Source organism: Trachemys scripta, chromosome 6 (assembly GCF_013100865.1).
Source record: "Trachemys scripta elegans isolate TJP31775 chromosome 6, CAS_Tse_1.0, whole genome shotgun sequence".
Classification (NCBI taxonomy): domain Eukaryota; kingdom Metazoa; phylum Chordata; order Testudines; family Emydidae; genus Trachemys; species Trachemys scripta.
In genome coordinates, this window is record NC_048303.1 from 114806125 (window position 1) to 114822595 (window position 16471).

The 16471-nt window shown below is 44.7% G+C and overlaps 1 protein-coding gene across 2 annotated transcripts in view; it reads right to left on the minus strand.

The window, feature by feature from the left end:
- Window positions 1–1162: 1162 nt before the first annotated feature.
- PTGR1 (prostaglandin reductase 1) overlaps window positions 1163–16471 on the minus strand; it is a 30050-nt gene continuing 14741 nt past the window's right edge. For both annotated transcript variants that reach the window (XM_034773946.1, XM_034773945.1), the window contains exons 3-10: window positions 12188–12233; window positions 11172–11231; window positions 9185–9349; window positions 8203–8320; window positions 6474–6629; window positions 4094–4199; window positions 2732–2850; window positions 1163–1697 (exon numbers count right to left, since the gene is read on the minus strand). In XM_034773946.1, coding sequence (XP_034629837.1) covers window positions 1587–1697; window positions 2732–2850; window positions 4094–4199; window positions 6474–6629; window positions 8203–8320; window positions 9185–9349; window positions 11172–11231; window positions 12188–12233 — 881 coding nt within the window. In that variant the 3' untranslated portion in view covers window positions 1163–1586. The remainder of the gene's footprint in view (window positions 1698–2731; window positions 2851–4093; window positions 4200–6473; window positions 6630–8202; window positions 8321–9184; window positions 9350–11171; window positions 11232–12187; window positions 12234–16471) is intronic.

Consider the following 16471-nt stretch of genomic DNA (forward strand, 5'->3'; position numbering starts at 1 on the left):
GTTGCCTAATTTTAAGATGCGTTAGCTGCTGTTGCACTTAATACATTCAGCATTCATTTATTGGCATGATAGCCAGTAGAGCTAATATAAGCCCCAACTTGGATGACATGAGCATGCGGTGTGAACCTTTTAGTTGCCAGGTGAAAGGCATCAGTCTGTCTACACCTTATTCATCATTTGTAGGAGTTCTGACCTCCCTGTTGTCTCCATAGAGTTCACTGCTTCTATGTGCATCTGCAGATAGAGCTCTGTTATTCAAGTTATTTACTACTACAAGCTCTCAATTTTAGGCTATTTTCAATATCTTTTGAGTTGAGCACTATTTTGTCTATCTGGGCCTCCCTTACTCTTCCACAACATGAGTCTTAGGGCTTGTCTATACTTACGCGCGGGTTCGGCAGCAGGCAATCGAACTTCTGGGTTTGATTTATCGCGTCTAATCTGGATGCGATAAATCTAACTCAGAAGTGCTCCCCATCGACTCCGGTAATCCTGCTCGCCGTGAGGAGTACGCGGAGTCAACGGGGGAGCCTGCCTGCTGGGTCTGGACCGCGGTAAGTTCGAGCTAAGGTACGTCGACTTCAGCTATGTTATTCACGTAGCTGAAGTTGCGTACCTTAGTTCAATTTGGGGGTTTAGTGTAGACCAAGCCTTAGGTACTCAGCTCACAGGAGGTAAAGGCATATGACCACTAAACTCCTACAGAATTTCCTAGATTTGGATACATACTTGTCCTAGTGAGTGTGAAGAGCTGCCTGAGTTAAAATAAAGAGTTATCCTCAAATTGGCATGGTGGGTGTGGTCTGAGGGAAGGAGATGGTGTGTAAAACCCAGATTTTGGGGGGGGGGGGAGAGATGTCAGTCTTTCCCAAATTAATGTGGAATGCATAGCTGATCAGTCAGGTTATTTGATGCACAAAAACAGAACAAGTCATAAATATTGCCACTCTGTAGTCAGTTTCATGTCAAGGTAAGAACAACTTTCTTTATCAATAAGATTTTAATGGTATATTTTTCTTTGCATAAACATAGCATACAGCTCTAAACTATTTAATTAGATTACTGCTGGGTTATATGTTGTGACTGTGACAAGCATGTTAGCTACAGAATAAAATCCACATTTTAAGGGGATCTAGTACAAATTTATTAATGACTATTTAGCAGATGCTATTTAAAAGATTGCAGTTGACTTCTGTTCTCTGCATGGACCTTAGATGACATCAACCTCTTAAGCAGCTCAGTTAAGGTTCCTAGTTTTTAAAAATAAGGTCAGATCCTCAGTTAGTATAAAGCCATAGAGCTCCACTGACCATTTACCTGGGTTAGAGTATTCGTGTAAGTCTCAGAATCACATGTATCAATGAGGACTGATTATAGCAGCGATAAAGTGGATTAATCACTTAGCTGCGGGAGCAACAATTTGTTGTAGCATTGCGTTATTTGAGGAAGCCTCATTTTCCCCAAACCAGTTGGAGACTTGTCTAATTTGAGTATACTTTAGCCCATTTAAAAGTTGTGGCTGAGCATTTGGCAACAAGACATAAGCTATTGGTATGGCTTTCCTAAAGGAATGAACCACATGCTCTTTACACTTTTATTATTGCTTTTCCAAGGTTTTCTCCCTTTAACAGTCCCATGAAAGCTGCTGGCATTTTTTCAAATCCTTCAGTAACATGTTCTTCACACTTAATTTTCCCCTGTGCAAAGAAAAAAAAAAAACTTTACTCAATTTTATTCTACTGTGCAGGTGGTCTAAACTGTAGCTAGATTCCTTCAACACGTATCACTCCTAGCAGCTGATGTGAACTGTGGTAGTTCTGTTGAAGTCAATGGAGCTGAACCTGTTTACATCAGCTAAAGAGCTCACCCTTAGAGTAAAGGGTAATGTCTGTAGTGTAAGATTTGTTTTAGTGACCTCACTATTCAATACTGCTCAGCAAAAGTGATTTAAACATGGCTGCTGCTTTTGGTGGCCTATCTACCATTGTTCCTCTAACTGATGCCAAATTCCCTATGGAATATCAGTTGTTACTTTTGTAGAAGCTAATTGCAATAGGTCTAACAGAACTAAGTCTTCAGATGTGGAGCATTAAAACTCTCCAGAAACAAGATTTCTCTTCCTCCCCTAGTAAGTGCAGTAGTGCCAACCCAACTGATAAGCCCCACAACAACTGTTGGGTGCTTTGATGCTTAGTGTTGTCTTTAGGTTTCACATTTTCAAGCTTTACTCTGCAACCAAACTGAGGTAATAATAAAAAAAAATTCACAAGAATTGGCCATGCTTTAAGTGGAGGGGTAAGGAATAGAGCAAGTACTTTAAATATTTGGCAGGGGGCAAAAGAGGCAGAGTTAAAAGGTAGTTGGACTCATTTTGAAATGGGTCTTAAGAGATTTGCATTTAAATTTAGGGATATCCCAGGCTCCCTTCTCACTCACTTGTCAGCTGACTGACCTTACAGTAGAGATGAGCTGAGTCTGGTACCTTGCCCCTTCAGTTTTGGCCAAGCATAGTTTTGGCTGCTGCATGCCCTATTCCTCTCCTGTATTGTTCAGCATGGTTTGATGCTGACACACACTACCCACACACCTCCTGCTAGAGGGACATGTTGGGTGTGGAAGAGCAGTGTATGAGAGCAGACTTGGCTCGTGTTCACGTGGACAGGCTTTTGTAAAGAGGGAAGTAGCAGCATAAGTTCACATACTGTAGTTGAGAAATTGCCACACCTCTTACCTCTACAACCCATCTTAACAATATCTTCAGGGCCTCCTCACGCCTGTCATTCCACCGTGAGACGATAAATCCTTCCATGTAAAGTTCCTTGAAGATCATTGGGATCTGAACATAAGGTCCTGTTGGAAATGGTAATAGACAAAACCGTGGTAAAATTACTTTGTTTAAAACCAAACCAATGTGCAGTAAGGAGAAGCTGAGATGCTGATAAAGCCAAGCTAGTCAGCCCAAGGCTGCACTTCTTGACCAGATTGGGCCCTGCACAAAATGGTGACAGTGGTGGTGCAGACCACCTCACCCCCAAATACACATAGCCCAGTGGTTAGAGCACTGACCCTGGAATGTTAGAAATGCCTAACCTGATTTTCACCTACAGTCAATATTGACTACCAATGCAAATCCTACCATAAAAGTAAAAGCATCTAAAACCCTAGGGAAAGAACTTTTCCATCTAGATGACTGAACTGTGTAATCTGCTTTGCCACAGAAATAGCATGCATCAGGCTGTTTTACCATTGCTGTTTGTGTTTACTTAACATTTGTTAGGTAAATAACACCCTAAAGATAAAAAGTTGGAATCCTTGAAACAAACTAGCTCTTCATTTTCTACTGCCCCCTAGTGGTGTGCAAGAGTAACACTCTGCAGTAAAGTCTCATTTAAATCACATATACCAACTGTCACCAGGTCTGTTATATGGTGCATTCTCTGGTTGTACTCTGCAAGGGATTCCTTTCCTGCTGCTATTGGCATTTTAGATGAGAGGTCCAGTCACTGCTTGTGCTGAAAATTAGTAATTTACACTTCTTGGACAATTTATTTCTATGGTTGCCCATCACTACTCTTTCCCATTCCTGTTAAACCAACATTCATCCCCACTCCCCTCCCTTCCTATTGGTAGATGGACAACAGGACAATGTGATTTAACTATCTGGAACTGTTTTAATGTTAAATATCAAAGATCAGTTATAAATTGTTGAAGTGAGGGGTTCTCCCATTTGAGGAGCATCCTTGTTTACTCAGATGAAGCTTTGACTACACTGAGCCTTACTGTTTGTCTGTGAAGCTTTACCATTCCGTGGTGGGAAAGGGCCATGAACTAAATGTGTTTATTTGCTTTTTAATTCTGGGACAATACAGCTTTGTTTTTGAGGCACAGAATACAAGATGATTGTGATTAACTTTGTCCTAAAAATGCAGCATTGGGGATGCGTTTGCTCCACAAAATATATATTTTAATTTTGAGGGTTTGTTTCATAACAAAAACAAGCAACATAAAAACCATTAAAAGAATTCAGAGAGGAAAGTTTTCTTCATTATTTTTTCCACCATAAAAAGTAACTAACTGACAAAAAGACTCCTACCTTTCTGGGGCACTGTGTCATTGTATCCAGAGATGGCTCCGCACACAGCAATCCTCCCAAATTTCTTCATTTGATTCAGAACAATACTTGAAAACTCTCCACCCACCTAAGGTAGTCAGAACATAGATAAAGTTACAGATGAAACCCCTATTGATTATTGAGGGGCTGAACTTGTAAACACTTAAGCATGTAAATAACTTCTCATGTGAGTTATCCCATTGAGCAGTGCAGATCTACTGAGGAGCTAGTCACTAGAGTCAAGTTACTCATAAGCTTAAGTGCTTGTAGGAGCGGGCCCTTATTTGGAAGTGTTTGACTCAGAAGCACTGCTCTGGGCCCATCTCTGCTATATGTTATGTGTCAGTCCCATAATATCAAGACTGAGGGTCAGGGTCGTCTTGGCATGCCGTTTCCTATTTAGATAGCACCAGCTGTACACAGCATTTTAAAAACACATAAGAGGACATAGTGCCTGCCCTGAAATGTTCATCTAAATTAGACAAAGGACAGGGAAGAGATTGAGTTTGAGAGCAGCAAGATGAACACCTTGGATCTAATTTAATATCAACCTGGAAAGGTAAGCAAGGTTAAACAGATAGAGGCATGGTATGAGGAAGGAGGTGGATGGTTAGCAGGTGAAGTCTAACCAGAAGTAGAGTTTTTTTAGGAAGGGGTGTGTGTGTGTGTGTGTGTGGGTGAAGGGGGAAGCAGCTGATCTAGGGAGAATGTGAAAAGGGGAGTGGACAAGATGAAGGCTTTGATGGAGGTATAAGGAGCTGGAAGAGTGCAGGCACAAAGCGGGCTTGGAAGAGAGAGACTGGGCAGAATCTTGAAAATAGCACCAGAATACCAAGCAAGAATTTCTGCTGACAGTATTTATATTTACAGTATATCCCATTAGGACTCCAGCACTGGAATGATCAGATCTTCCAAATGGCCTGCCTGATGCAGGAGTGCTAATTATTTAAATGGGTAGACAAACAGTAGTAAGCTATTGTTCCACAGCTTTCTCATAGGAGTCTGTGCGAGAAGTATTTTGTAACATCCTCTCCTCAGCTTGACAAAGCTTCACTGGCAACTTATTTTTTCCATTTGCTTGGCAAAATATTGAATATTTTTCCCTGTGTTTCTAAGTGGAGATTTTTGTGTTGTTGTTTTATTTGTGCACCAGCTGTGCTGATGTCAGCCCGCTTCTGGGAAAAGGTTGTAAATTCTGCTCAGAGCCAAGCTATTCCCAAAGGGCATGCCTTAGCATTTTAGGAGAGTATTAACACTAAACAACTTCTGTGTTTCTTTCATCCTTACCACCCTCCCCACATATATGCTCTCAGCTATTGACTTTCATTAAAATACTATGTCTATAGGGAGGCTACTTTTCCAAATGCTCACCCCAACATCTGCAGGGCACTGGAGACAGGGATTTAAAGGTGTGATGTGAGATCATGTCAGATGGGAGCCTAGGCTTTAACTTAACCAGTTTGGATCTACTAAAGAACAACTTGCCTTGACCTAGAGCTTTTGAAGGTATTATTACATCGCGTGAAATCAGTCTAGCTCATGCAGTTTAACACCACATCTTTAAATCCTAGATGAGGCTGAATAGCTAGAACTGAAACATGGTTGATGTAGTCATGGTACTGATGGCTATTTTCCTGACCTGCCACCCAAGACAGTGTGTCAAGGGCTCTATCACACCTAGGCAGACAGGTCCTTTGCTGCTGAAAGTCAGTGGAGCACCATTGAATGGAATGCACCTACACCAATTTACATCAGCTGATCATCTAGCCCAGGGTGACTTTTGTAAGTGTCTTCCATGATGAAGCCACACATTATGAATAAGGGGGTGTGCTTGTCAAGAAAACCTACGAAGATCAGAGGGTTGGTTTTTTTTTTTAATCTGTAATTACTGACATTTTGGGACTTTTCCATGTTGGTGGGGCAGGGGAATGCGGGGGGAGGGGGGGAGGCATTGTGATGGTAACAGTTGAACCATTTCCCCTGAAAACGTTGAGGGCTGCCAAATTGGGGCAGGAGGGAAGATTAAAATGAGCAATAACTCTCATCATCAAGGCCAATGGTTTGCCAGGGATTCCTTGACTGCTTTGATCTTTCTGGGGAAAAAGTCGAACCCGCCCGCTGGCTTAAGAATAGCGGTGCTCCTGAACTGGAACTTCAGAATTCCATGAAAACACAGGCCAGCAGTTTTCGCTAGCAAAAGAGGAATTTGAAAGAGAAAACAAAGAGAGCGTAAGCCCGGACATTCTCTCAGGGGGCTATTTCTCACAGGACTAAGCCACAACATTCCAAGTGCACGTGCACAGCAGAAAGAAGTGAACATTTGCAACAAATTGCACTCTTGCCAACCCCAGTTTGAACTCACGTTATCAAAGTAGCAGTCGTAGCCATCGGGTGAGGCCTTCTTCAGCGCTTCTTCCAAGGATCCTACAGTCTTATAGTTAAAGGCTTCATCAAAGCCAATCTGTTTCAGATAAGCAACCTTTTTATCTGAGCCAGCGCAGCCAACCACTTTGCAACCCTGGAGGAAAAGAAAATACGTCTTAACGCAGAGGTGGTTTCAGAATAAAATACAAGATACAAATGAGATGCTACATGCCACCAGGCAGCGGAGCCTACAACTCTCCCTTGCCTTTCCCTGCCCTGCACAGCTTTGGAATGCTGCAGGTTCCCCAGCTCCCACAGCCTTGAGCCGCCCTGTGAAAGCGGATTCCCCTGCTTCTCTTTGCCCCACACAGAAAGTAGTCAACAGGCGACATGAGACTTCGAACTCTACACTAAGGTATTTTATAGGTGTTCAGTTAGCCTCTGGCCTAGATTTTAGTGCTTTAGCTACGGCGACCCAAAAAAGGAAGATACCAAATACAATTTCAAGAGTGTCATTTTCAAGGATCCATCACTGAAGGGATTAAATTTATGACGTATGATACAAACCACTTAATAGTCACATTTCAGACCATTTCTCTTTGTGTTATTGACAGAGACAGAAAAATGTTTCTAAAAGTGTGTACACTCTCCTCCTTTCCCTTCTCACCCCACATTTTAATCTCCTGTAAGGCAGGGGTTCTCAACCTTTTTCTTTCTGAGGCCCCCCCACAAACATGCTATAAAAACTCCATGGCCCACCTGTGCCACAACTGTATTTTTGCATACAAAAGCCAGGGCCAGTGTTATGGGTTAGCAAGCAGGGCAATTGCTGAGAGCTCCACACCCACAGGGGACCCTGCAAAATTAAGTTGCTCAGGCTTTGGCTTCAGGGGGCTCCCAGGCTTCAGCCCTGCATCGTGGGACTTTGGCCTTCTGCCCTGGGCCCCAGTGAGTCTAATACTGGCCCTCTTGGCGGCCCCCTATAACCTATTCGCAGCCACCCCGGGGGCCCCAGCCCCTGGTTGAGAAGTACTGCTGTAAGGTACATATATTGTATGATGCTGACAGGTGAAGACTTGCTTGTGGAGTAGTGGCAATAGGTATGAGGAAAGCACGTGCTGTATCACTGACTAAGGAGAGTGCTGGTTGCAAGGTTTGCACCAGCTGAATGATAAATGCAGGCAGGAATTGGTCATGGCATCTTTTATTTATTCCCTGGGGGCAATACTCTGTTTCTTATCTGGCTGTTCACTACCACACTGCTAGATACGCATAGCTAACTGCATCTGTGATCCTGGTTCTTGCAGTAAGCCGGTGTGCTTTAGCGGATTACGGGGACACTATTGACGGGGAGAACAGATCAGTGACATATACACATTGCAAACTGTTACCTATGCTCCTGGGCTCAATTCCAGGCCTAGCCCTAGTCACATGGAGGCAATGGGGCTTCTCAACTGAGTGAGGCTTCACAGGGTGGGGCTAGCAGTCCCCAGGAGCAATAGTAATTGGAAACAACTGCATCATTTTAATTTAATTCTCCTACTAAAAGTGCCTTGCTAGAGGTTTTTTTTTATTAATTATTATTATTATAGTTAAACAACTGATCTTGGAGCAAGTCCCATCTAAGAGACGCTTTGTCCCCCTTCCTCCTAAGCACTCAAATCCCTCCACTCCTCTCCTTAGCTTGACAGTCTATGGTGTTCATATGAACAATTCAAGCCACTCACTCCGATTTTAGCAATCTGCCCCACCACTGAACCCACAGCTCCAGCTGCTGCAGTAACCAGCACGGTGTCTCCTGCTCTAATCTTGCAGATCTCAAATAGGCCGAAGTATGCAGTGAGGCTGAAAGAGAAAGGAAATGTTCAGTGGAGACATTACAAACACCAAGTCCGGTCATGCTTCATGTAGCTGTCCAGGGGAGGGGATCTCTCATCCCATTAGAGATTCTATATGAAGTGCTCGGAATTATTTATAAGGTGTACAAAATCCATTCAAGCTATTTGAATGTGGAAAGCTAAACATCTTGCCCATTTTTTAAATAAATGTTAAGAAGCTTCTGTTCTGCCCAGATCACAAGTTGCAAGCTTTCCATGTGGCTTGTCCTACAAATATAGAGGTAAGAAAAGAAGCAAGTTAGGAGGAACTAGGCAAGAGAAAGAATAAGTGGAATGGAATTTCTTCTGTATTTAGGGCAGGGTTACCATGAACAGTAGCTCTGTTCAACAGGTATAGATGTGCTTTTGATGCTGCTATAGGACTGCAGAATTCTACAGCTGCATGTTTCCATCTTTGTGCAAACTCTGGAAATACAGAGAAATCGGCAGAGCAAGATCAGTATTTTATGAGCCCTAGCTAGTTACCACTGAAATCAAAAGGAGTCCTTCCATCAACTCTAATGTCTGTTGGACTGGGCCTTTGGTCTGCTTTTTAATTCCAGCACAATACTCTGTCCCCATCCCATATGGCCAAGAAGCAACCGTGCGGTCTCCAAGTAGGAGGAAAAGAGGCTCCAAATGGAGACATAGAGCTATAAGCCTCGCACACGCAGGATGGGTCAAAATTCAGTCCCTCTTCAGTGGCAAGAGCCTCTCAGAGCATGCACTGATTAGGCTCAAGTGTGGCGTGGTAGAGCCTGCACACAGAGGGCTGGAAATCTCAATGCAGCGAAGTTTGGTTAGTCTTTATATAGCCTGTGCTATGACTTACCCTGGCATGCCAATTGTCCCAAGAGCCAAAGATCTGGGGAGCTTTTCTGGCCAAGGAGGAAGCAGCTGTAGATCTTTCCCATCAGAGATGAAGTGAGTTGTCCAGCCTGAATTAGCCACAACATAGGTCCCTACTGGGTAGGTGGGATTCTTGCTTTCCACAGCTCTGAGAAGACAAACAAAAGCCACACTTTACAAACAGCTCCTTCTCCCTAGCTTTGCTAAATATTTACATAGGGCTCGGGGCTGTGTGAGGGTTAGGAGGAAATGCTCCCTTTAGGCAGGTGAACACAAAAAACTAGCTACACTGCACATTTCCTGCACCTTTTTCTGAAACAGCTGGTACATGGCCATAGGAATTACCATACTGGATCAGACTTATGCTCCTAATATGTTAGGGAGGATCCCAAGCCAAAACCCTGACTGAAACACCAGTTCGGTTTGAATCCTGAGTTGATCCCTGCAGCTTGAACAGAAGGAGAGAGGAAGTTTGGGGAAATGGTATCTCACAGGGGCAGAGTAGAAGTGGCAGTTCCCTATTCAGTAAACCAGGTCCCTTTTCAAAAGCTGAAGACATTTCACCTCCTAAAGGCTGCTCCTCTTGTAGGACAGGAAGGGCTCTTTAAGAACAGCTTGAAAACTGTATCGGTTTGGGACTCTAATAATGAAGATAGTCAAACAAAAATAACAAAATTCAGCAGAAGGTGCACACGATCCTTTGGCACCAGACGCAGTGAATTCCTCAGCTCATTTCAAGTGAAGTGTTACAACTATTGATGGTACCCGACCTCTCGCTCAGAGGATTAGGGCTTAAATTTCCTCCCAACCTCTGGTTTCCCACACAGGACCACAAAGAAGTCTGATGATGATGGAGACTCTATAGCATTCCTTGGCAATGGTGAAGTTGCCATACGCCTTATCAGCAAAAGGAGTAAGGTGACTGAAGAGTATTCTCAGCTGGAATAGCTGACTGTACCGTTCCTGGGTGAGCAGTTATTACACAGCACGTCCTGCATACAAGCTGACACCTCAGAATATGATCACTTGTGCAATGTTAGCCTTTCCTGCTCTGTCTTGTAAGAACTCCCTTCAATGGCACTGCTCATGTGAGTAACGCAAGTAAGGGTAGTCTCCAGGCCTCCGAACAAGCTCTAAGTAGTACTAGAAGGCAGTACGGCTTCACGGGATGTTCTTGCTTTCTGATGGGTTACAGACTGATAAAGAAAGTAGTTGCCAGGAAATATGGGGCCTCACAGAGAAGTATTGACTAAAAGATGTAGCCAGTTGTGCTTCGTAATGAAAAATGTTTGAGACTCCAAATAACCAAACTTAGCCAAATTTACAGTCTAAAGTCAAAACAGCACAATACAAAAGGAGAAAAATTCCCAGAAGCAATTCTTACGTCACAGTATGTGTGTGCCTTACACAGAAGGTGTGCCTCAATGATACACCCCCAAAACCACTCATATTTATATCATGGCTGATTACAAGTTAAAAAGCACCTTAAACATCATCCAAGATCTAACCCACCAGTTCCTTAACTTATTTTTCTGAACCTTTCCTTCTCTCTCTTTTGGATAGCACATTCCAAACAAGTTGGACATAGAGATACATCCCAACCTCTGCTTGGACACACCATTTATGTATCTTGTCTGACAGCTTTCCTAATGCCAATTTGCTGACTTCAGAGTCACAGTGTTGTGAGATACTTGGGTGAACAGACATGGGTGAACAGAATCGTGGGGAGACCATAAGGCATACAGTTAACATATGTATTATATAACTTTATGTATATAATGTATGGTATATTAGTATCGTGCACATAATACCTATTAATGTGCTGCATTGGCTAACAGAAAGTAATATAAGCTGCATGCAACCATCTCTTATAAGTGACATTGTACTTTCTCTAGTGCTTTGAGTCTCCTGTATGGAAAGATGATAGTGAGTTAGGAAAAAAGAAATCAAGCAACTAATGAAGACCTTACCTAGCAACTTGGCTGCCTATCATTATGTCTCCCTCTTTCATGTATCTCCTACTATAAGGTCTGAAACACACAAAATGGAGAGAGCCTTAATTAAGTGCAAAACAGTCACTACAGATTACTGTCCATTTTCTGATTAAGACACAGTGCACCAAGGGTCTCGCTGCTGACTATGCCAGATATCTGCAGAGAGACAGAGAGAAAGTTACATTCTCATGTTAACAAAAATAAAATATTGTTCCTAGCCAACCGCTCATGAGTGGAGATGCCCCTTGATCAACTACCGTGCTGGGCTAACTTATTACAAAATGATAGTCCCCTGCCGTTCCGAGGTTACAGTTACTATTAGAGAACACAGCTAGTACCTTCACCATAAGGCCCGGGTCAGGGACTCAGAAGAACTGGGTTTAATTCCTGGCTCTACCATAAACTTCCTTTGTGACTTTAATCTCTCTGTGCCTCAGTTCCCCATCTATAAAATGGAGATAATAACACTTCCATTCTCATGCCCTTCTCTATGTATTTAGACTAAACTCTTCAGGGCAGGGAGTGTTTCTTGCTGAGTGTAGACACAGCACCTAGCAGAGTGGAGCCTTGAGCTCAGCTATTCTGTTGGAATATAAATAGTAATAATAATAATTAGGACTTGCCGCATAGATGAACAGAACTGCGTTTCACCTGAGTTCCCAAATGGTCCAGTAAAGCCCAGTGAAATTCTACGGCTGTAGTATAGTTATTGCACAGTTCAGTCCGGTCTACTCTGCATGACTGAGCTGCGCTGTAGCCGTATGTTGTGGAAGTGGGGAGGATACTGTGCTGTAACCAGCTCCACCAATGTGGTCGTTGCTACAGTGTAGATGTTGGTGAAGACATAGATGGGGCTCTGGTGTTTCTATAGGGCAGGTAGCCCCTGAGAGGACCGTGGAAAGCCAGATGCTCTGAATAAGCACTGCTTTTAGGATTCAAAGTAGCTATTCAAAGTAGTAAACTAAACTAAAAAGGAAGAAAGAAAAGCTTACCTCATGTAAGGATCAACACTGAGAAACACAGATTCAAACAGCACATCTGCAATAAAAAGGATTAGCGGTTACATTAGGACCTACAGTAAGTAGAGCTGCTAAGCAAAAGTGACAGAGATCAAATCAAGTTTCTAGGCTTTGTCTAAGTTACTGCTACACTGTTAGCAGAGAAGGCAAACGGACATAGCTTTCTGTTTTGTTTTTGAGACCGTTGTGGAAGGAAGGTTTCTGGGACACACAGCCTGTCTTCCTTTCCTGTGCCCCAGGGATGGGCAACTGGGGGCCCGGAGGCCGCATACAGCCAGATAGAGCATTTTATTTGGCCCACCATGGGTGTAGCCACAGGTGGGCCCGAGTGGACCATCGCCCACCCAATTAGACTCCAGGCCCATCCAAATCAGAGCCTGAGGGAGGGAAGCAACAAGAGGCTCTGCCAGCCCCGAACAGAGGATGCTGAAAGAGGGAGAGAGGCGGCTCTTCCCACCACCCGGAGTAAGGGCAGGAGGCAGATCCGCAATCACAGCGGGATCCCTCCAGGATGGCCCTGGTGGACAGCGCCTGGGGGTACCAAGCAAGGGCTGTGCATCCCGGGTGGCAGGGACTGAGGCAGGGGTGGTGTCCAGGGGCACAGGCTTGTCCACATTCCTGGAGATCACGGAGCTGAACATTGGTGGGCAAGTGTCTCTGCTGGTGGGCTCTTCTGCAAAGGTCAGTCAGTGAAGGAGATATGTTTAACCTGGGGCTTTGGGGTGGGGGGTTGTAGTTAAAGGTTGTTCTGTAAGGGGCTGTTATATAAAACATTTCTAAGTTATGCAATATGTCGTCTCTAACAAAAAACAAAAAGTAAGGATGGCCTGCCAAAGGGTTTCAGTGGATTCTGCGGCCCACTACCACCTTAGCATTGCCCATCCCTGCTATATCCCGTTCCTTTGTAAGAAGCTCAAAAGTCCAGGCACCCACACAGAGAACTGTTACCTTTTAAGACCCATGCATAAAACCCTTTATTACCATTATTCAACCAACAGAGGGTGCTGACAGACCACATTCACCCACCCGTAGGCCCCAAGGCAGATTATTTTGGACATAAATAAATATTAATACCCGATTTACTTTTTCTCCCTTAAATTTCAAAGAGGGGATGTTGTTTGGTAATTTTGGACCACTTTGGTTTGGTTTGTTTAACATAAGTGGTTTACAAGAACAAATGGTATTAGAAAAGTTATCATTTAAAAGCAATAAATACCGGGGCGTGGGGTGAGAGATTGGGGTTGGAGGTGTCTGTGTTAAACTCTTGCTGTCACTGATTACAACCATTAGAGAACTGTGCAAGTACATGAGAGCCAGAAAGTTAAACGGATTAGACTCTTTGCATTCAAAGCCATTTAAGTAGCAGGGAGGGAAAGCTGCATTTTAAAAATAACATTACAGGCGAGTCTCATCTTACACGGGGGTTCCGTTCCGCGGTTAGTGCGTAAAGCGAAAACCGCGTATAGTCAAAATTACATTGAGTTGAATGGCGGGCGGAATCGCCCGCACTACAGGTACAGTATTATAATTGTTATTTTTCTCTTTTTTGTTGTTGTTGGCTTGTTTTTTGCCGACCGCGTAAAGCTGAAATTGCGCATGTTAAATGCGTGTAAGATGCGACAGACCTGTACTTTAACCTAAAGGTATCCCCACCTCCACTTTAAGGATTTAAAGGGAAGGGAAATAACAAATAAGTTTTCTTAAATACGTGCTGGAATGGAATTGTATTTTTTAAAGAGTCTCTGAAAACTGGCTTCTTCCTTTTTAATGGATGTACATTTCAAACCTGCCATCTGCAACCATATCCAGATGTTTTAACATCATCTCTCTGATACTCTTAATCATGTAACAGATATATTGGGTAATGCTGCATCATACCTTAATGCTCAGATGTGTGGCTAGTGCCAAAGGCAAGAAAACACTTGTTGCAACTATTTATATATTCAGATTGTAAAAAAACAATGCACAATCCCAGGCACATGCAGGTCCGTTCTATGTTGTCTTTCTGGGCAAGCAGCGTATTAAAAATCCTTGGATTTTTGTAAATTCCCCTGGAATGACTGCTGGACATGGCCAGGTAGTATGGAATGGAGAGGGGTGAAATAGTAAGCGTGACACGCATGGATGTTCAGAGACTGAAGAGGCAGGTCCATTTCTCTCCGGACAGTGTTGGGAGCATTGCTTTAAAAACGCAGAAATTCAGGAATATGACCTAGTCAATCGGGGGGGAATTTTCTAATTTTGCCAGGGCCAGCTGATTCAGGCTCCCAGGACTCGGGCTAAATGGCTGTTTAACTGCGGTGCCAACTTACGGGATCAGGCGGAAGCCTGGGCTTTAGGACCTTGTGAGGTTGGAGGACCCAGAGCTTGCCAGCCCAAACATCTACACCGCAATTATACAGCCCCTTAGAGCCTGGGTCAGCTGGCACAGGCCAGCCGCGGGCGTGTAATTACAGTGTAGACATACCCCTAGGGTTTAGAGAGCATGGCCCATGAGGCAGAGGAAGCACTGGTTGTTCCAGAGGAGGGCTGGAAAGAGGGAGAGTGACGGAGGTGAGAATGTCTCCATAGCTCCAGCTCTTGTGAAAGGAACAAACCGGAGCTGGCCCAGTATCACGGCTGCCCAAAGCTGTATGGGGTCGTGAATATGGGGGCTTGTGACCTTGCATTGGGAAAAAGGAGAGAGGCTGTAGCTAGCTACATGGGTAGGTTGTCACTCTGGATGGGTTTGCAGAGAACCTCAGAAGAGGGCACCGGAGGAGTTTGTTGGGGAAAGTTTACTGGTGTCGAAGATGACCGGGAGCAGCCAAGACTTGCTGCCAGACTGGAACTTTGCCCAGGACTCCCAAACTTTTGGCCTAGACGCATTGGTCAGTGTCTGTCCCTTCATACTGGGGTACCATTGAGCACATGGGTCCGTGTGTTGCATGTAACCCTGTTTTACTGCTCCCTCTATCTTTTCCCCCTGTTGTTTTTCTCCATTCATCCCCCTGTAAACAAATATTTCCCTTTCCTAAATTGCTGTTCTATGCAGGGGGGGAAGGGTGCACTTTTTTCCTCCCTCCTCTGCCACACACACTGCAGGGGGTTTGGAGCAGGTGCCCCTGGGAGAGAGTTTCCCGGTTGTGTTCCTGTGCACACCTTTTCTTGGCTGGAGCTGCACTATTTATTTTTTTTTTTAATAAAAATCCAGTCATGAGTTTTCTGTTGAATTAGGCCTGCCTTCTGGTTGGGACCACAGGGCAAGCTTCCAGGTTTGCTGTGTCAATAATAAGGCTTGAAACATCTGGCAGATCCTTACTGGCTGGAGACTTAAACCTGCTAGCCAGAAAAGAGATCAAGGACAGGTTTGAAGTGAGGGCCAAAGGCACCAGTGGGGTCCAGGAGCAATGTCCTGGTGAAAGCCCAGTCCCTCAGCTACTGGTTTAGGGCCTCCATCTTTCATGTCAATCTCTGGCTAGCAAGTGTTTCATGGACTTGACGTTCAAGCACCTTCTCGCTGCTGGAAGGGAAGAGTTTTCTGTATCTTTTCCCCACTCCAGAGATTCCTGGTTAGTGTGAGGACAGGTGTCAACTACTCTAGCTTTTGGGCCCAACTCCCTGGTGAATAACTGGAGCCTATGCAGGGCCGGCTCCAGGCACCAGCCGAGCAAGCTGGTGCTTGGGGCGGCAGCTTGTAGGAGGCGGCATTCCGCCCAATCCTAGTGCAGCACGGCCACTTTTTTGTTTGTTTGTTTTGTTTTGTTTTGTTGTTCCGCTCCAGCCGCCCTGTGGGAGGCGGAGGACGGGAGTGCCCTGCAGCAAGCCCAGCAGGGCAGCCCGCGTCCTTCCCTCCCAGCCAACCAGAGTGGTGTGGAGCCCTCCCGGCAGGGGGCACGGCGGGAGGGGCCGCGTGGCAGCGCCCTGCTGAAGCCCTGGCCGCTCCCCTTCTCTCTCTCCCCCCGCTCCCTCCCCCTCCATCCGCTAGCCGGGGCACATCTGAGTCCCCCTGCACCCTGGCTCCGGCCGCGCCACAGGTTTTTTTTGGTTTTTTTTTTTTTGCTTGGGGCGGCCAGAAAGCCAGAGCCGGCCCGGAGCATACGCACATCTGCCACTGTCCCAAGCAGCAGCACCAGCACGAAAATGACATAATTCTCCATAATTTCTCTGCTGCCCACAGGGTTCTGACTAGAAGCAGTGAAAATGACCAGTCTTGTTCATTTAATTCCCCTTCTGTATGATCAATCTCTGCCTGTCTGCAGACTGAGGAAGAGAACA